This window comes from Balaenoptera physalus, assembly GCF_965194825.1.
Source record: "Balaenoptera physalus genome assembly, chromosome: 3".
In the NCBI taxonomy this organism is placed as follows: Eukaryota; Metazoa; Chordata; class Mammalia; order Artiodactyla; family Balaenopteridae; genus Balaenoptera; species Balaenoptera physalus.
Window position 1 is genome coordinate 138875008 of NC_138890.1, and position 21516 is coordinate 138896523.

Here is a 21516-nt window from a genome sequence, read left to right on the forward strand (position 1 = left end):
TTAATGCAGCTCTTATGCTGTAGCTGTGTCAAAAAATCCACATTAACATGCCCTGCATTGCCAGCCTATATCATATGGAATGCAGATCAACTTTTTATAGGAAGAAGACTTTCTCATTATTGTTTTCCTCATTCCCAGTTCTAATACTTTTTTAAATCTATAAATAATATATGTGTATATTTATGTGTGTGTAGATATCTATCTAGATACATATAAGATCTGTATGTATGTATATATACACTTATATACACATGTATACATACATACACACAGATAGTGGTTAAAGAGACCATGTTTTTCTTCAATTCTTCTAAGTTAATAGCATTTAAACACCCCCATTTTTCACAGCTTATTAAAATAAAACAAAAACATTGAGTTGATGAGAAAATACCTGTCTGCTGTATTTTGGCAGCTAAAGTGACCAGACAATAATGTAGTCACTACTACCTCATTTATGGAGAAGACAGTAACATAGGATTTTAAGTTTTTACACTTACACAAAAAAGAATCGTGTGCAGACATGATCAGTATTTGGGACGACCCATATCTCTCCATGTTTGTGCAGGTCAGGTGAGGTGATCACTGTGAATGGAAGAGAAAATTAAAGAACTATTTATTCTAAGTTACTGTATCTCTTCTCTTAGAAATCTAAAAGCAAAAATGCATGCACAAATTAACATATGAAAAATGTTTCTTTCACCTTATTAAGCTATCAAGAAATGTAAATAAAAACAGTGAAATGCCAAGTAACAATTTTATGTCTGGAACACGATTAGCATAACAATAGGAAGGAAATCACTTTTGTGTTACAGTGGTAAATAGGTCCTGACTTGGGAACTATGTAGAAAGCAACTTAGCGTCCTCTATAACCATCAAACGTTGAAAACTTGAAAGACAGTAAACAGTGGCTACTGAAACTCCCAACACAAGAAGAAAAAAATGAACTTTTAGCCAAAGTCAGATTTTAAAGCAAGAACAAAGGAAAGTATATGATCTTGCAAATCGCCTATCAATTTTCTGTCCTAAGTTCAGAATCGAAGAATAATTTCAGTGTAGGAACGAGAAAGACCTACTGGGTTATCTACTCAGCACTTGGTTCATCTTTCAGATTTTTTACGGTATTATACATTCAGAAACCAACATAAAGAGGAAGGGGTATATTAACAAAAGAGATAAGCAATACTTGATCAGAAAGAGATAATTACCATTCTGAAATATCTGCCAAGAATAAAATATAGCACTATTTGAATTCTTGCCAATTCTGCTTTTTTGGTTTTAACCTTTATGGTCTCTGTTGTAAGTATTTTCCATTTGTGCCCTTAGAGATGGTCATAAGGAATAAAGCTTTCACTAGTCCATTGTGAGCATTTTGTAAACATACTTAAATTCTTAAATACAGATAAGAGAGAGAAAAACGCTATGAGAATTGTAAAACTTTCAACTTACCTTCACATAAGGCTATGCATTTTAAGTTACGGCTTTGCAGGAACTGGGATTGCTGTCCTTTTTTCTGTGACTAAAGTCCAAAAGAATTTAAAAATTAGAGTAAAAATGGGACAGTCACTCAAGTGAAAAAAAAGAATCATCATTAAAAAGTAATAGTCACTAAGATAGCTCCAGAGGTTTAAAAAAAGGCCTATCTCGACCAGCAGCAATATCCTTGAATTCTCTCTTAATGTCAATCTATATTTGTTATATCACTTAATTTCTGTACATAATCATAATTAAATCACTCTCAAAAATAAGCAAATTAAAAAATACTAAATTAAAGTTCAGTAGCCTCACAACATAGAATTAGAACTCAAATTTATTTTTACCAGAAGTCTAGCATCTCTATTTAGAGGGAAACAAAATTAAAGTTGCATAATCGTTTCAAACATTAAAATCAATTATTCTAGATCATCTAACTACCCAAAACCAACCCATTTTCATAGCATCATTAAGCCACAGAGGTTTCAGAAACATTTCATGTAGAAAATCTGGGGTTTTGTTTTTGTTTTCAGACACTAGACTAGCTATACTCTTTTTTTTAAAATATAAAGTCACATTATTCATCAGATGGATTTTAATTTGTCCAGAATGCTTGTTTTCTCTGAAACAACAAGGGATTTGTGCTTGCCCTTCTCTATGCCTGGAATGTTCTTTCTCCCAGAGAGCCATATGGCTCGTGCACCCACCACCTATAGGTCTTTACTCAAATAGAACCCTCTCAGAGCATCCTTTCCTGATCACCCCATTTAAAATTCATTCGAGTTCCATCTGGCATCTCATAGCATTCAACATCCCTTTCCCCTGATATTTCTCTGTAAGATTTACCGCCATCTAGCATTCTTTCTATCTAAATATATATTTAATTTATTTATATCCACTCAGTAGAATGCAGGCACCAAGAGGATTTGTCTATCGCTGATGATCACTGTAGCCCAATATCTAGGAGATGTCCAGCACTCTCGTAGAAGCTCAATACATACTTATTGAATATTTATTGAATAAAGGCATTTTAGGGTGAGTTTCATTCCTGTAGGAGTAATGGCCACTTAAAATAATTCTGCAGACTTAAAAAACCTGAGTATTTATCGAAGTCCTGCCAGCTAAGGGAGCTAGAGTTCACTCATCAGAGGCAGTCACCCGATTCGCTACAACACCTGTGATGCGTTGCTGTTTTTACTGCTTGAAGCTGCCTCATCCTTGGCTGACACCTTCTGCTTCTTGTTCATCCCTAAAAACATCAGCAAAATAATAATTTAGGGACAAAGCTGTATGATGCAGCTCAAAATACAATCCATCTACACTGCAAAGTTCCACTCTAGGCAAAGGTTTGACAGCATCAGGCCACAGACCATCACAAAGGGCTCCTGAAGGAGCAGCGGCTGTGCCCTGAGCAAGCAGGGTGGAAAGCTGGCGGCTTCTGGAAGTCCTGGTCAAGTTACAAAGTAGAAAATACAGTTTGTTTTTCTTTGCATTGAAAAGAAGGCTAGATGGGCTTCCTGGTGGCGCAGTGGTTGAGAATCTGCCTGCCAATGCAGGGGACACGGGTTCGAGCCCTGGTCTGGGAAGATCCCACATGACGCGGAGCAAATGGGCCCATGAGCCACAACTACTGAGCCTGCGTGTCTGGAGCCTGTGCTCCGCGACAAGAGAGGCCGCGATAGTGAGAGGCCCGCGCACCACAGTGAAGAGTGGCCCCCGCTCGCCACAACTAGAGAAAGCCCTTGCACAGAAACGAAGACCCAACACAGCCAAAAATAAAAAAATTAATTAATTAATTAATTAATTTTAAAAAAAGAGGTATCTCTTAAAAAAAAATTAAAAAAAAAAAAAAGAAAGAAAAGAAGGCTAGGACCTTCCCTTGCATAAAATTGATATCATCAGAAAATTCTTAAAACTTGATTTTAAAAGGCGCTTAGGACCTAAATTTCATTCTTACCATCTGGTGACTAGAAGAAGATAAGGGGTGGAAAATATGAACAATTTCAGAAAAATATATTTATACTGCAACTTAACTTCATGCTCAATTCCTGTAGAATTTACTATTCCTCCTAATAAAGGAAAACTATTTAAGTCCTTTTGTCTATGATACTCACAAGTCTTACCTTACCCTGTTAATGCCATGGCTTTTTAATGTGAAATATTTCAGACAAAACAGAACTAAAATTCCTGTCTGTTTTAGAATAGGTAGATTTGTAGCTATAGTGTGTTTAAAAATGCTCATCTACTATCCTAAAGTTGAGAAGCCTGTTTGTTTGTTGCTGTTTCAATAAAAGGCTTAATGAAAATGGGCAAAGCCTATGGACCAAACTGCAAATGGTGCAGATGCAGGCATTTTCCAAGGCAGACATTCCCGCAAAGGGGCAGAAGTGGGTGCATTCAAGCTGAGGAACAGGCGAAGGCTATTACGTGCAGAAAGACTGTTCTGCTCTCTAACTCCTAGACCTGAAGCCCTCCAAACCAAGTATGAAGCCAGTTCAACGTACTGTAGAGGTTCTTACATTTTTTCTTTCAGATCAAGGACACTGAAAGAATTGGATGAAAGCTATCGACCCTCTTTCCAGACAAACATTCACACAGACAAATTTTACATTCATCTGAATCCCTCACAAACCTTTCCATGAACCCATCTAAGGAGTCAGTACACCCGTATAAGAAGCAGAAAATCACAGGACTTGATGATGTGTTGTGTTGTCCTTATCTATGCTGAGATTGTATTTATTTATTAAAACTGGTTTGATATTACTTTTCTACTGTGTTCTGTTTTAATAAGATTTAGAGTCTGATTTAAGCTGATTCTGATCATCTTTCCCATTGAACTACATTATTTTATTTCCTATACTATCTTATTCTTCTGATATTTATTTTCCTAGCTTTATTTTGGCATATTGTATTTTCAAACATCACTGCAACAATATTTCTCAACAGTATGTTTTTCTACAATGCGACTGTGCCACTCTTTCATCAGGAGATGGAGTCTAATTCCCCAGCCCCTGGATATGGAGGGGCTTGTGACTGCTTTGACCAATATTGTACATGGGAAGTGATGCCACGTGAGTTTTGAGGCTGGGTCAGAAGAGGCATACAGGGCCCACCTGGTCCTCTTAGGACATGTGCTCTGGAAAAGGTCGGGATGGAACACTGAGAAACCACTTGTTGTGGCTGAAAGAGCGTGAACTTGGGCAAAAGAATCAGACAGGTAAGCCTGCTCAATGTTCTCCTAGTTATTAGATCTCTCTAAGTCTCCTTTTCTATAATATATGGATCTTAAGACTTACCATCCAGGCACCATGTGAGCAACATCTCCTGAAGTTGTTTAATGGAATCATGTAACCCCACACAACACAAGCACATAAGCAAAACCAACTATATATGCAGGTATACGAATATAAAAGCCTTTAAGTCTAAAGGGGAACTCACCAAACCCTGAGGTTGTTAGGAAAGGAGGAAAATTTTTCATTTGTTATTTTATACAATTCTGTGTAGTTTCAATTTCTTTACAATGGGCATAATTATTTTATATTTAAACAGAATAAGTTTCTGTTCTAAGAAAAAAATCACACGGATCATTGTGAAATATTCCAAAAATTTTTAAAGTGCAAAGAAAAAATCACCCTGAATTTTAATACCTCAGGATTACAAATGCTAACAATTTGGTAATCGTTCTTTCCATATTTTGAATTTATGAGGCTCCTCCTCAGCACATGGTTTCAGTTTATTCCAATATATTTTTCTCAAATAACCTCACCAAAATATTAACAAGAAGTTGTCAATAAGTAGGATGGTTCTGAGGATGTTTTTCTAATCCTAAATTTTCCATACTGCTTAAAACTTCTTTAATATAATATGTACATAAACTTTTTTCAGTGCTCTACATAATATTTTGTACATGCTATATTTTCAATGTTTACTGTAGACGGAATAAATGTAGAAACTATTGAAACAAAATTAAAATTAATTTTGAAACTGACAAAACATATGCTCCATCTTATATGCTAGGGGAAGTATTATAAATTCATCTTGACACGTGAGCTTTGTTTTTACTTCTGACATTTATCAAATGAATTTAATACAAATACATCAAATAAGCTTCATTTACTCGATAAAAAATTGTGCCTAGAATATACAACAACAAAAACCTAATATATTTGAGGTTGAAATGAAATACAAGCTTACCTGAGTAACCAAATGATATGCTTGACATTGGACTAAGATAGATTCCACTTCCATACATTGCACCGTGGAGCTAGAATGAGAGGAGGTGGGAAAGGAAACGGTCAGTTTATGGTTTCAAATGTTAATATTTCACAAAAGAAGACCATTGGTCTTATGCTGGAACATTAGCTCTTAATAAAATGATAAAGCTCTGATTTCAAGGTCTAATTTGAAAAGAGTACTAATATCCTTGTTCTTAAAATTCAGAGTGCATTGATATATGGAAAATGACAGCCAGAAAAAATCCTTAGTAAAGATTTTCCACCCTGCTGATGACAAAGAGTCACTTAGTATCAAGTACTGGAGTAGGCTTTTTTTTTTTTAATTAATTAATTTATTTTTGGCTGCACTGGGTCTTCGTTGCTGTGCGCGGCTTTCTCTAGTTGTGGCGAGCAGGGGCTACTCCTCATTGCGGTGCGTGGGCTTCTCATTGCGGTGGCTTCTCTTGTTGCGGAGCACGGGCTCTAGGCGCGTGGGCTCAGTAGTTGTGGCTCACGGGCTCTAGAGCACAGGCTCAGTAGTTATGGCACACAGGCTTGGTTGCTCTGCAGCATGTGGGATCTCTCCTGGACCAGTGATGGAACCTGTCTCCTGCATTGGCAGGCGGATTCTTAACCACTGTGCCACCAGGGAAGCCCTGGAGTAGGCTTTTATGTTAATGACTCTAAAATACTGAAAACAAACGTGGCTGAAACACATGTGACAGAAGGTTGATCAGGACTCATCTGCTAGTATATCAACAAAATATCTTATTCAGATTTTCACTACACGGCACTGTCATCCCATTCCTTACTTCCTCTAAATTTTTCTAGTTACGGAGAGTTTCATTAACTGAAACTCTTCGACTAGTCTACTACTCAGAACAACTAAAAGTCTCTCTTATTATCTCCGTGTTCTAGGGCCCTCATACCGTATTTAGTATGCACCAAATATTAATTCAATAAATGTGTATTTATGGCCATTTATATTTATATTAAATGTGTATTTATGAACATTTATATTTAGTTGTGTCGTCCCAATTGTCATCAGAATATGAGATCTCGCACAGGTGACTGGGTTGAGGATTTCATCTCCCGACCTCCTTACATCATCAGATGAAAATCAGCTGAATGAGAGTGAGGTGGGATGCTGGAGATGAAGGGCGTAAACAAAGATGAGGACCACACCCACAATATCCTGCCCATGAGCTGTCCTGCGGGCTGAAAAGCAGGAAGCCGATGGCTCTTGGGTGTCCAATCTCCATTATGCTTATTCTTAGCCCTACCTTTTCTTCTGTTAAAGTATTCACACTGAGGTAGTGCTCAAAAAACTTGAGTTGGAGTAGCAGAGAGAATTTGTGTAAGGTTTTACCTCTTTTGTGATCAGTTTTTTCTATTAAGTTTAAAGTGGTTTCACTATTTTCTCATAGGGGAACTCAGTTTTCTTTTTCTTTTCATCCCTATGTTGTGTATAGATCAATTCTGCTTGACTTATTTTGTGAAAATTACGTATGCCTATTAGAAAAGTCCACGTAATTTTTTAAAGCACACATGCATCCCCTTTTGCAAGTGAAAACAACACCAGGACTGCTTACTGAACTCCAATACTGAAGAATAACGAGTCTCGTTAAAGCATGCAGAAAATTTACCTGCAGTCGTGTATTAGAAGCAACAACCAGACCATTTCTCAGGATGGAGTGCCAGTTTTCAATGTGCGAGCCACTAAAACACAGGGGAGGGGAAGGAAAAAGCAAAATCAAAAATCAATGACCTTTTTACGGGGTCTCAATATAACAAGTCTTGGTGCTTTTTCAGAGTTCTGGGTTTCCTAGTCAAGTATCGTGTAGTGAACTGTCCAGTGCTAACAGCCAACTACTAAAAGAGGATGCCTTCCTCCCCACACATTTCTGGAAGACTAAGTGGGGGACACAGCCCCCTAAACACTAAGCCATACTCACTGAAATGCAAAGGTGCTTCCGAAGAGTTTTTTAGCAGCTCTAAAATTGGATTCTTTGGCTGGTGGACTGCTGAGAAGAAGGAACTGATGGGGAGTGTGCATGAACTTCAGTTGCTGCCATTTAAAATAAGGATGCAGGAAAACATGTCAAATTTAACATACAATCAGGCTGATGACAATTTCAAACTTTACTGGTTTAAGAATTATCTAGTTTCAAACCATAATAATTTATATTAACAGGGTCATTCATTTAACAAAAACCCTGCATAAATGATAAATCACATGGAATTGCTGATATGAAGGATAATTCTTTAGGCTAATGGAAAAGGAATAGGAGATAGACAATCCGAAGTCGTTTATATTTAGCTTTGGAATATGCTATGTAACCACATTCAAGCAGATCTGCCTTCCTAATTACATTTCTTTTTGAGACTTTTATTATTGAATTCCCTAAGTATCCACCAGCTATTCAACTGGGGAAATATCTGAATTTGCTAAGCAGAAAAGTTAGTTCAAGATTTTAAAATTGCAAAAATTATCATCATCATGCTTTATTTACATATATTTGTAAAATTAGAAATTGCCTACATTCAAATTACAGTTTCCCACTTTGCTCATGGAAAAAATTGAAACAAAATCTTTTGAATCAGTCGCTTAACAAAATTTTCTAATTGCTGCCCTTTCACCTAAGAATATATGTACTTATACAGGAATCCAATATATAGGAATCTCATAGTTTAGAGATTCATAGATGGGAGAGCTGAGATTTTAGATACTGCTCCCAGGTGATGATCAGAACTGAAATCAGAGTCCATTAGCTTTTTCTTTATTTTGTAAGCATATTAGGCCGATAAGTAAGATATCTGGAGGCAATATCTTCTCCAATATAGAAAAGTAAAGCTGTGCCAGTATTAAACTGACAATGATAAAAAAGCACACTACCTTTTCCTGGTCAATCTCTAGATAATGTTCTCTCTATCACATGTGGAATAACTAAATGATTTCACATTGACTCGTTTACTTAAAAGTTCAGGGCAGCAGCCTGAAATTGAATTTGATACCTTGGAGAAACTTAGAGCTGGGGCACATATGGTCATTTCTAACTGAAGAATTAGGCTTGGCCTGAGTTAACTTCAATTTCCTGGAGAGGCTGCCTAAAGATCACAGGGGTCAGTTCTCCCAACTAGTAAGTATTCCTCACATTTCTGTATGTATATGTGAAAAAACAACTTACCCTGTTAACTGGCAGTTTCACAATATGTGACCTATTACTTGAAATAACCCTGAAATTAATTAAAATAAGCCATCAGTCACAAATATATGCCACATATATTTAAAGTGTTTTTCCCCTCCGTTGGCAAGTGATTAAAACTTATTTTTGCTGTGACATAAACTAAATTGAGTAATAATTTTATTTAATTACATCATTTTGCTTTGCTTCCTGAAACAACTTAAAGAGCTATATAATAAAAAAGATACTTTAATCTGAGAAAACACAGAAGTAGCTCTTGAAAACTTAAGAGATATAATTTTTAATAACCACAACCTCAGATATCAGCAAAGTGAACATTTATGAATATGCTTTCAAATAATGGTAATCTAAATACAAAATTTAGAAGCTGATTTATACACCTGCTTCCTCTGCTTCTCCCTACACTGTTTAACTAAGAATGAGTTTTTATGAAGATATTTTTCCTTTCTTTAAATATTTGAGGATCTTTGTGCTGATACATACAATGGTTTATATACAAACTGTTGTTCACCATATGTAGACAATGAAGTTGAAAAAAAATCAAAACCTCAGGTATCTGAAAGGACTAAGTGTTTTATGCTTTTCAGTATAGAAAATAATAACTAAAAAAATTGTAAAACATGTTGGTAAATTTTCTTCTCCTTGAAGGAAGAGTGACTAACAAGCTGAAGGAAATGATCACAAATAATTAAAAGTGAACAATCAGGCTAACTTCAGGGAAAAAAAGAAAGAGATTAGATATTTGAAATTTTTACCTTCATTTTGAATACGACTTAATATGAGAATTTTAAAAGTTAAAATAAAAACTATGTGTTATTTTACTCAATTCGTCAGAATTTTAAAAATAGATTATAAAAGATACAAAGAAGAAAGACTTCTAAAACCTAACTTTTGTCATGGTTTTACTAGACTAAATTAAATGTGTTTTGTAAGGTTCTGCCTAAGTGAAAGTTAAGTAATTAGAGTCATGAGGTGGCCAGATTCTTCCTCCTTTGCCCATTTTTACATATTTTTTTAAAAACTTCCTGGTTGTAGCATGGAATAAGTACTCATTCAGACCAATCTCTTATAATCTTTACATTTGTATTACTGTCTGATAATCATGGTAAATTCCAGTCTTCGAGTTGTCAGTGATTTCAAAGAGACGCACCTAAAACCCCCATAGGTACGGTGAGTAGGTGAGTAGATACTACTGTTTTCTTTTTGCAGATGAGAAACCAGAGGGCAAATTATTTGAAGTAAGTGTTGTAGAGCAAGGGGAGCTCTCCACCCACCCCTCAACTATAGCCTAACCCTTCTTTTCTAGGGTTAGGCTGGACTAACGTTGTGTCCCTTACCAGACTTTCTCGGAAACAGTGCCTCATCTGCAGTCATCAAACACAGAGTTTATCAAATTTACACTATCTTTGTTAAGGGAGTAAATTATACAAAACACACATTATAGAGAGGTTTTCAGTAAGCGTTTGAAACAGTTTTATCACACAGTTAACTAGAAAATTAAATGAGCCAAAATGGCTTCACCATGTAATCTAACCAATTAAATTTTTAAAAATGATAGATAACAAACTGCTGTCGACTGCACTGTATATCCCTGTAGTGCATATGACAGCACTTTCTTCCCCTTGTGATGTCCAAATTTTAATTAAAGTGAGAGTCATTAAGGACTCTTGGACTGTAAAATCACCAGGCCTCATAGGCTTGTAGAACGGTAGCACTGCAGGTCTTGCAAAATAGGGTTGTTTTTTTTTTTTTTTTTCCTTAAAGCAGGCAGTAGGAAATGATGCTGTTTTCATTAAGAGGAAAACTAAATTTTATACCATTGCAGTAAGGGATGAGCAAGGGGGTCTTGTTTATCCATCTGCTTCTTGATTTCCAGATACGGTGCCTGAAAAAAAAGTCATTATACGTTTTGATTTTTCTTAAAAATTCCTTTTTTTCTTTTTTTGCAAAAGGAAAATCAGATTGAACAGGTATGCCTAATCCAGTTAAACGTGAAGACCTGTGGTTGTGACATGATAATGGCAGCCATTACCCTAGTTGCTTCTCCCCAAGATGATATGAACTCTGACCTTCCATGCAGGACAAAGGACTTGCCGGAACATTTTGATAAGAGGCTCAATCAAATTTTAGCCTGGCTTCCATGCACTAGGCTAAGTCCCTGGACCACTGCTGAGTCTTTGCTCAAGAAAACCCAATGTTGCTAAAACACAAAAGGTACCAACCCATACAGTTAACCTTTCAGTAATTCTCTTATCCCCACTGAAATTTCCATTTCCCCAGAGCCCCCCTATTTTCACTTCTCTGTAGCCCCTTTTTGTTCCCTCTCTGTTTTCACTTTAAAAACCTCAGTCACCTTGCCTTACTCGGAGGTGATCTCAGCTCACACTGCAAGTTTCTCTCCCCTACTGCAGTACTTGAATAAATCTGTCTTGTCACCTTTATCAAGTGTCTGGTTTCTCTTTGACATTTTTAACATTTAACTAACATTAAAGCGAAACTTGTAATAGCTACTACTCGTGCTCATATCTGAGGGTACTGGCTTCGGGTAGATCTTTACATGAGAAAATTGGACAAAATTTACATAAGATGACGACCCCTTCTTTTAAAAGTATTGATGGAATTCACCCAGACAATTAACCTTTTCCTAGAATGAAAGGCAATCTGTCTGTGACAATTTAGGCCAGTATAATGTTATATTTATTTGGAGAGGTTTAAAGAATTTGACAGGATAAAACCTGACAGCATCCCTATGAAGTGTACGCTGAGGGAGAAGGCGGCATTACTATTTACCATCTTGGCAATGAAGAAACTGAGGCATCAAGCAATTAAGCAACTTGCCCAAGGTTGCAGGCCACGTCACTGATGAGCAAATTATACCACACGGGCCTCCAACTTCCCAAGCTGACACTCAATCATTTCCATTGCCTCCTATTAACATAGCTTACACATGACCCAGAATAAAGGAAGCAATTCTTGGCACAGAGCTGATCCCAGAGTCAGAGTTTGTAGCTATTTTTAGATGCAAGAATGGTCTGGATCTACAGTACAGTATAAATATCCTATACCAAAATCTTTGGTGACCAAAAATGTTTAATTGTATGTAAGGTACTGCAGTAGGTTCTTTTTTCCCCCTAAGTGGAAATGCATTTATTGTTTCCTTTTCCTTATACAAATAATAAATGTTTGCTTGAAAAGGAATTCTGATAATGTAGAAAGGGCATAGAAAAACAGGTGGAAAGAATGACGGCTATTAAGCAAATAATATAACTTGTGAATTAAAGGATCTCTTGTTTACCACTGTCTGACACATACCATTTGTTGAATGGATGAATGAGTATTTGACCTCATAAATAAATAACTATCAAAAGAACCAAGAATCAAATTTGGGAATGTAAAAATGTACTTTGCGCTTCCCTGGTGGTGCAGTGGTTAAGAATCTGCCTGCCAATGCAGGAAACATGGGTTCGAGCCCTGGTCCGGGAAGATCCCACATGCTGCGGAGTAACTAAGCCCGTGCGCCACAACTACTGAGCCTGCACACTAGAGCCCACGAGCCACAACTACTGAGCCCGTGTGATGCAACTACTGAAGCCTGCGTGCCTAGAGCCCGTGCTCTGCAACAAGAGAAGCCACCATGATGGAAGCCCACACACCGCAACGAAGAGTAGCCCCCGCTCGCGACAACTAGAGAATAGCCCACGCACAGCGATGAAGACCCAATGCAGCCAAAAAATAAATAAATAAAATAAACAAATTTTAAAAAAGAATAGATCTTTTAAAAAACATGTACTTTGGATGCACATCTGCAAATGGAGTAGATGGGGTAGTGGGGGAGGTGGAGTGGCACAGAAGCTATGTGGGCCCCGAGACTGGAGAAATCACTATTCCCTCCCTCCCCAGAGAAAGGCAATGACTCAGAGTAATACCATAAACTTGCAAGGGCCTCTAGGGGCAGTGCAAGCCTTGAAACCACCATATGCAAACTCAACCCATAATGTGTGGTATTGTCATTAGATTATTAATTTCTACTTATAATGATGAGCTTTAAACCTTTCTCCAAGTGTCTGGCAGTGGAAAGGCCTCAATAATTCAATAAGATGTGCTTTTCCAAGTGCTGGATTCCAGCCCAGGGATATATTGGGCTTTCATAATAAACCCTGATCCTTGCTCATCAAACTCTTCCACCAAAACCTCCCTAATGGCCAAAAATATAAACTCATGCTCTCAAGGAGTCTGGTGTCTTCCAAAGTTCTTTTGAGATTCTGTGTTACATCTGAACTATTTACGTGTAATTTACATTTGAAAGAATATTAGTTTTGATTTTAATATTAAAATGTTTTGAAATTACTACCATTAATTAAAATTGGCCGTCGAGGAAGATGGTACCAGATTTAACTTTTGCCTTAAGATATTCCAACAAATTCTTGTCTGAGTTTAAGCCGAGCATTCAGATTATGATTATGCAATTACCCTCCAAAGTCACAGTGGTAGCATGCCAAAACACTGATGTAATTTAATAAAACATCCTAGTACAAAACAATTTTCATTTTTTTATGATTTTAATTATACTCTCATATAATAGAAAAGTCTACACTTCACCACATGGCCAGTACTCTCAGATATTTTAAAAATATCATTTCACTCAAGCAAAACTGAACTGTACAAGACCACAAGATGATATACTTACTTGTGTCATTTCTCTAATAGAAGTTATGCTGTCCAATGCTTTCATTACTCGATCATAGTTCTTCTTCTGTTTGAATGGGGGAAAAAATAGTATTCACCATAAGCCTTTGCAAGTCGGCACATTACTGGAGAGACGTATTATTTCTGTACCTGAGTTTTCCATCAGGGTCAATTTGAAAGCAATGACTGTGTTGTGTACACAAAAGGGAAGACTTTAATAAGATGGCTCAAGGACATAGGATTTATAACTGAGCCAGAGGGAAGAAAAAAGAAAATAATGCCAGTTTTAGTGTAAATACATAAAATGATGTTCAGCTTACAGGGGAAAAGCTATAAATACAGAAAAGATATTAGGCTCCTGATTCTTGTTGTCACCACTAAAAAATTAAGCCATGATGAATAAAGCAAGCACAGAATCCTTCTAAAACACAAAAATCCACTTTAAATCTTACAGTTTCATTTTGCTTTTAGTTTCTTTTGATTGGAAGATTGTTACCAAACAAGTATGATTAATAAGTGTGTAAATGACAGCATACACTCAACTGATAACTCATTTTTAAGCACACTGAAAATATGTGCACTGTTGCCACTTATGAAGGAGGGAAAGTTTTTCCAAGAGAATTTTATAGTCATTGTTTCCATAAAATGATTTCAAGATGAATAGTAATAGAAACTAAGGCAATTTTGGCTCTCATGTTATTTGAAAATCATGTTATTTCAGAAGAATTCCGCCAAACTTCTCTGAATATTTATAAAATTGTTTTCTCAAGAAATGTCAGTTGATCAACAATACGAAATAAACTTTCACTAACCTTCAGATAACTGGGGAGGGAGAGAGGGGAGGGCAAGAAAGGATGAAATAAAAATACAAAAGAAAAGGGAAAATTTGTCCCTTTACCCATGATCCTTAAAATTAAAATGAGATTACATAAGTTAGAATCTCAAAAAATATATGATGAAATTAAAATAATCATATTGACCATTATAAACCAATTTATTACAGTTATTTACCTACCTTCCATGCAGATGGGATGTGTAAAGATCAGAATTTGAGGGGATTAAATGGGTCTAGTTTCATGAAGGCAAAGTTAGGAAAATGATTTTAAAGGAGAAAAGGAGAGGAGAAGTAACAGGATACATGAAAGACAAGGTGGAAGTAAATCAAATTGGTGGAAAAAGAATCATATTTGCTAAATGGATACAGAGTTTGTGACAGGTCATGGATATGATGAGACAGTAATTTAGCTAACACAGAAGAAAGCTAATGAGACTAAAATCTCAATTATTGTTAAAGGAAACTTGTGATTGATGTGCCAGGATAACTACTTACCCTTGGATTGAAGGCCAGCATCTGAGGATCGTTAGGATCTACCACAGAAGGATATGGCTCGAAAATGACAACTTTTCTAGGAGATTCCAATGCAGACCTACACATGGATACTAGTAGATCTACCACCTTGAAATACATACATAAGATAGTTACTATCCTTCAGGTTTTATCAAATGCTTTGCCATTGTCTCTCCCTCTCATGGTAGTTAATTAGGAAAGATTCAGGATGGCTAGCAATCTCTGAAATCTGTCATTTGTGGCTTTAGATCAAATTTGACCAAACCTGGCTATTAATTTAAAGTAACTAATATTTAAAGTTACTTTAATATGTGTTATTTAAAGTAACATATATTAAAGTAACTAATATGTGTTGCTTCCAACTACTCACGTCTTCATATCTGTCTTTAACATGTCTTTGTCATTAACACATACTACGTGCTAACATTGTTGTAGGTTCTGTGGAAAGACAATGAACAAGACAGGTCCTTGAAAAGGTCTCGTGAAATTTTCCTTTCAATGGAGAAGATGTGCTGAAAAATCAGTTAAATATATGCTTAAAGACATATAGTGTCTGGTAGTGTTAAATGCTATAAAAATAAAGCTGCCATTAGAGACTTAGGCAGTAGGGGGGACTATTTTAGCGTGGCCAGGAAACTTGGTGACGTTTCAACAGAGACCTGAACGAAGTGGGAGATGGAGACGTGACTATCTTGGGAGAAACCATTCCGGGTGAAGGAAACTGCAGAAAGTGAATCTGACATGCCCCAAGGACAGTAAATCTCCTAACACCATCTTACTTCTTCCTACTCTCCTCTGACAAAGGCTATTAATGTCCTCTGATTTGTTAAATAAGATGGCTTTATTCCTACGTGCGTCTATGACTCCTTCGCACAATTCACTAAGAGGTAAGGCAACATAGCAGTTAAGAGCGTGGCTCCCCTCCCTAGTTCCCAAAAACAACATGCTCTAGCAACTGAATCAAGAAAGCCGATACTGTTTAAACGGAGAGAGCTCATCAGAACGGACCTACCTATAGCGTAAAGACAAGATACTTCATAAGGAAGCAGCTGACTTAATCTTTATAGGGGAAGATATTTCCAGAAAGTTTTGAAACAGGCATTTAAAAAATGCACAGTAAGAGTAGGACAATTTTTGATTCTTATGGTTAACGAGGGGGTATTGTGACCTAATGACTGTAGGGCTCACTCTGTTGTGTGTATACTCACAAAACACATCCACCCAATCACAGCATCCAGAATTTCCAGTGACCTAAAATAATTAGCAACACTCAAGCCATCGGGTATAGGATCTATAAATAACACATTCCAAAGTACACAGACATAGATACCCACAGGACTTACTCAGAAAACAGCAGAACTGAAACAGCTAATATGATTCTACCACACTATTCCATTTATGTGTGTGTGTGTGTGTGTGTGTGTGTGTGTTTGCAATAAATTGGATTCCAAGCAACAGATAATAATAATAAAGACAAATTAAAACCCTCCTTTTTGTTTTCCTCTCCCATACTCATACTCCTACCCCAGAAAGATGCACCATAACCCAGATACAAATTGTTTTCAGCATTATCTGGTCTCCTAATATAGTAAAACCCAAGCAAGAATTTCTGAGAAAGAATCATCAGTAACATAAAAGAGCCTTTTTTGAAACTTTTGGGGCCATGAATTGGTACAATCTTATAAATACCTTAAAAAATTATATGTCATAGTATGCACTTGAAGCTTTGTAAAAATATATACCCTTCATGTATGTATGATCAAATGATCTTTGACAAGGGTGCCAAGACCACTCAATGGGGAAAAGACAGTCTTTTCTACAAATGAGGGTGGGAAAACTGGATATACGCATGCAGAAGAATGAAGCTGGACCCTTATCTTATACCACACACAAAAATTAAATCAAAATAGAATAAAAATCTAAACATAAAACTTTAAACTGTAAAATTCCTACAAGAAAACAGGGGGAAGCTTTATGACATTGGATCTGGCAGTGATTTTTTAGATGTAACACCAAAGCCATGGGCAAACAAAAACAAAAATTGGCAATAGGACTATATCAAACTTTTATGCATCGAAGGACAAAATCAAGAGAGTGAAAAAACAACATGGAATGGGAGAAAATATTTGCAAATAATTTATCTGATAAGAGGTTAATAACCAGAATGCATAAAGAACTCCTATAACTCAACAATAAAAAATCATATAACTTAATTTTAAAATGGGCAAAAGAACTGAATAGACATTTTTTTAAGAAGCCATACATACAAATGGCCAAAAAGCATATGAAAAGATACTCAACATCACTAGTCATCAGAGAAATGCAAATAAAAACCACAATGAGATATCACCTCACAACCATTAGGATGGCTACTATCAAAAAAACAGAAAATAAAAAGTGTTGGGAAGCACATGGAGAAATTTGTACCCTTGTGCATTGTTGATGGGATTGTAAATTGGTGTAACCACTATGGACAACAGTATGGAGGTTCCTCTAAAAACCTAAAAATAGAAATTCTAAATGATCCTGCTGTAAGTGACAATCCCACTTCCGGGTATATATCCAAAAGAATTGAAAGAAGGATCTTGAAGAGATGTTTGCACACCCATGTTCACAACAGCATTATCCACAACAGCCAAGAGGTGAAAACAACCAAAATATCCATTGATGGGTGAATGGATAAACAAAATGTGGTACACACATATAATGAAATACTATTCACCCTAAAGAAGGAAAAGTCTGTCACCTGTTACAAAATGGACATTGAGGACATTATGTTAAGTGAAATAAGCCAGTCACAAAAAGTCAAATACTATATGCCTACACTTGTGAAGAATCTAATCAAATTCACAGAAACAGAAAGTAGAATGGTGGGTAGGGAGAAAATGGGAGTTTTTCAACAGGTATAGAGTTTCAGTTCTGCAAATGGAAAAGTTATGGAAATCTGTTTCACAACAATGTGAATATACTCAACACTACTGAACTGTGCACTTAAAAATGATTAATATAGTAAATTTTACGTTATGTGTTTTTTACCACAACAAGAAAGGCACAAATGGATACAAAATAACCTGAACAATGTTCCCCTTTCAATCAAATACTTTAATTAAAAATCTTGTGCCCAAAGCTTCAAAGCAATCAAAACTACCCAAAAAAGCAAATGCATTGTTTTGCCAATAATTTCACTAGTGGACTTCAGTAAATTATAATGAAAATAATGGATGTAGGGGTAAAGAAGTTAATTAACAGAATATTTTTGTTAATGTATGTCTTAACCTAACTGAAAAGAAACAGTGTAACTACCCTGGCAAAATTCCTTGCTGTCCACCGAAGTTTCATACTCCTTGCTTTCAAGGTATAGGGCTACTACTGCCTGGAAGCAACTGCACTGCAGGGGACATTTCTACCCCTTTTGTTTAAGTCAGGCCGTAAGACTAGTTTTAACCAATGGACAGAAAGTGGAAAGAGGCTGAGCTGATGAAAAAACAGGCGCTCCTTCTCCCTTTTTCTCCCTTCCCCTCTACTATATGCCAGTATTGAAGACAGCGGACTCGTGTGATGGATGTAATCCGGTTCCCTCAGTGATCACACAGTTGCCCAACAAACATTCTAACCGAACAGTCGTGTGAGTTAGAAATAAAAGCCTACCATCTTAAGTCACTTTAATTTTATGGTTTATCTGTTATAGGAGTTAGCATTCAGAATCTTTGAACAAAGAAAGGTTTATATTACACTGTTAGGATTTGTACTCTATTTACATATGCTAATTTTTCCACAGAGTAAAATGATGTACAATGTATTCTGGAAAAGAAGTGAATTTAAAATTGTAGACTAATGGCTTTCAAACATTTCAAGAGTAATTCCTTTTATCTTTTCTTTTTTTAAAAGAAAATTGTATTTGAGAGCCCCAAAACATAAAAGAATAAAATGGAGCTGCTGTTCTGGTTACAGCAGTACTCGGAGGCCTGGAATCCCGGCTGCTGAGACACTCTGATCGCAGCCCAGCCTCCTGCAGATTCCTCTAAAGAATGTTCCTGCAACCTCCAGAGCTCCACAGAGCACCACTAAAAATGCAGGAGTCAACTGATGCAACAAGGCTACAGAGATACAGTTCTTATTTAGAAAAGGAATCCATTTCCATGTAATCTCTAGGATTATAACCAGAATATTGGGGTATCTCCTTTAAAGTGGTGAAAAGAATATTCTGCATTGACTTTGGAGTAGAATCACTAAATTCTCTGAGTTTTTTGGATACTGATCTTTAGAGCTGAATCACTGAATTGATCTGATCGAGTATTTGTGCTTTGTTACTATCATTATATAATCCAAAAGTAATTTCACTTTAAGAACCATTTTTTTTAGAGATGTATCTATAATAAGAGGGAAAAAAGCACCTATTATTCTTTCAACCTAGCCTACTGTTAATATATTAGTTTTCCTTCTAATCAATTATTCCTTATTTCTAGGCTTTACTTCCTTCCCTTTTCAAATTGTACGAGGGATACTTTACTTCCAGTAAAATGCATAAATATTAACTATACTACTTGAAAAATTATACATATATATACACACATACATATCCATGTAAATATACACATATGTGCGTATGTACACACACCTGTGTAAAGTTTATTTTTACATAGCTATAAATAGCATATATTAAAGTACCTTTCTTTGAGCAATATTAATTTCAAGGGATGAGAAAAACGTTACCATTTTTAAAAAGAGATAAAGACTCACCATGGATAGATACATTTGAGAAACCCTCTAAGTATAGGCTAGTCATTTTCTTCAGTTTTAGGCATTCTCAGAGCTTTTAGTATGCAAATTTGTACACATTGGGTATGGGGCAATATGAAGCTGCATTTTTGGAATTTATTTTAATCACGGAATCATTTTTCACATCGCATATGATCAATGTTCTGTTTGTGTTATTTTCATTTATAACTCATTACATCACAAATATGGTCCTTAAAATTTCATCAAGTGGATGCATCTCAGTTTAGTTAATCAGTGAAATAATGACGTTAAGGGAGTCTAAATCCATGAGGCATGGGTCGTCTGTGTTAACTGTTGTACCTTAGTCTAGTGTATGGCCTGTTACATAGCAGGCATTTGATACTTACCGTAAGAATGACCAGATGTCTGTTGCATGATCATTCTTCCCACCCATCTTTGTGAATTTTATACAATTCTTTTACATTTAGCTTCCTTTGATTTTTAGTGAGGCTAAGTATTTTCTCATGTTTCTTTACTAACTATAGGTCCATATTTGTGAATTGTGCATTCATTTCCTCTATTAATTTGTGATGATCTTCATGTTTTTTGTCTCAATTTTCATGCGTTTCTATGTAATTAAGTTTGTAGCAAAACATACTTTTTCGTAAGTGTGTTAGCTCTTATTTTTTCAAGTAAAAAATGTGAAGTATGTATGGACTCAGATCTGTTGATATTTTTCTTTATGATTTTTTGTATCTGCATAAATGCATGAATCTGAGGCCCTACCTAGGCTGTGCATGCTCTAGTGTGGGTATAATACTTTTAAACAAAACTATTCTTTAAGCCATTTGGAATTTGTTTTTGCACACAGCATAAAGAGCTAACCTGTTTTCCTCCCCATGTTGCAGGTCATTTGTTCCCACCTTCACTAAACCATTTTTATTTTACAACATGATGTGATACCTCCTTTAATATGTATTAAATGTATTTATAACTTGACCTATTTTGGGGATAATCTGACTTTCTACTCTTTGCCAGTACTATATTTTTTCAAAATATCATAGGATTACATAATATGGTTTTGTATTTGGTTGGTCTAACCTCACTTAATTAACACTCATTATTTTTTGTTTTCTGTAATTTTTTTCTCATCTATTTATTAGTATTTCAGTCAGGTTCCATAAATGAACAAAAACTAGTTGAAATTTTAATGACATTGCATGAAGTAATAAATTTTGGCATCTTTACAACTGATTTTTTTCCTTTCCAGAAACATGGGATTCTTCTCTACTTTCAAGTTGTTTCTTTGTTTTTATATTTTTCTTCCTGTGTCATAAACATTGCTATTGTAAAATTGAATGCTCTCTTTTTATTACATGTTCTGTCCATTATCTTTTCACCTAAGTTTTAAAAGTAAATTGGCTTCCATTTTATGGCACTATAACTTTACAAATAAACATTACATAATGCAAGTGCAAGGGTTTCAGTATCTCAATTTCACCATATAAGAAAGGAACGTATTACTTTTCAAACAATTAAAGTCGGTTTAACTTCTCCTCTTGGCAATTGCAAAAGGACAAAAAACACACATTAGATAAAGCTGGCAAAATTTAGTTTCTATCTAGAAATATCAAATGCTGGTTTGCTTTCTTAATCTATCAAGAAACTATCAAAAATTCATCCCAAAGAAGGGTAAAGTTAGCTAGTGGATCAGAATAAACTTTTCAAATCAAAATATAGAATAGTTAGTATCACGTGTTACTACCTGAGCTCCAGTTGCTATTTCATCAGCAGCTTCATTCATTACTCCCAGGGTTTGAAAAGCAAATACACACAGCTCTCGTTCACACACAGTAGGCTACAAAAGAAAGGG

The 21516-nt window shown here is 35.8% G+C and overlaps 1 protein-coding gene and 1 long non-coding RNA gene across 5 annotated transcripts in view; one reads left to right on the top strand and one right to left on the bottom strand.

The window, feature by feature from the left end:
• Positions 1–21516, top strand: part of LOC309657937 — a 1158638-nt gene that overhangs the window by 599048 nt on the left and 538074 nt on the right. The gene's annotated exons all lie outside the window — the stretch shown is intronic.
• The window catches only part of PARP8 (poly(ADP-ribose) polymerase family member 8), a 188920-nt gene that overhangs the window by 13649 nt on the left and 153755 nt on the right, over positions 1–21516 (bottom strand). For 3 of the 4 annotated variants that reach the window (XM_082455877.1, XM_082455875.1, XM_082455876.1), the window contains 11 exons: positions 21409–21501; positions 14907–15032; positions 13578–13643; positions 10708–10775; positions 8873–8921; positions 7640–7752; positions 7331–7403; positions 5665–5734; positions 2646–2719; positions 1447–1516; positions 498–582 (listed from right to left, as the gene is read on the bottom strand). In XM_082455877.1, coding sequence (XP_082312003.1) covers positions 498–582; positions 1447–1516; positions 2646–2719; positions 5665–5734; positions 7331–7403; positions 7640–7752; positions 8873–8921; positions 10708–10775; positions 13578–13643; positions 14907–15032; positions 21409–21501 — 887 coding nt within the window. The remainder of the gene's footprint in view (positions 1–497; positions 583–1446; positions 1517–2645; positions 2720–5664; positions 5735–7330; positions 7404–7639; positions 7753–8872; positions 8922–10707; positions 10776–13577; positions 13644–14906; positions 15033–21408; positions 21502–21516) is intronic. The other variant, XR_014261954.1, reaches the window with a different exon arrangement.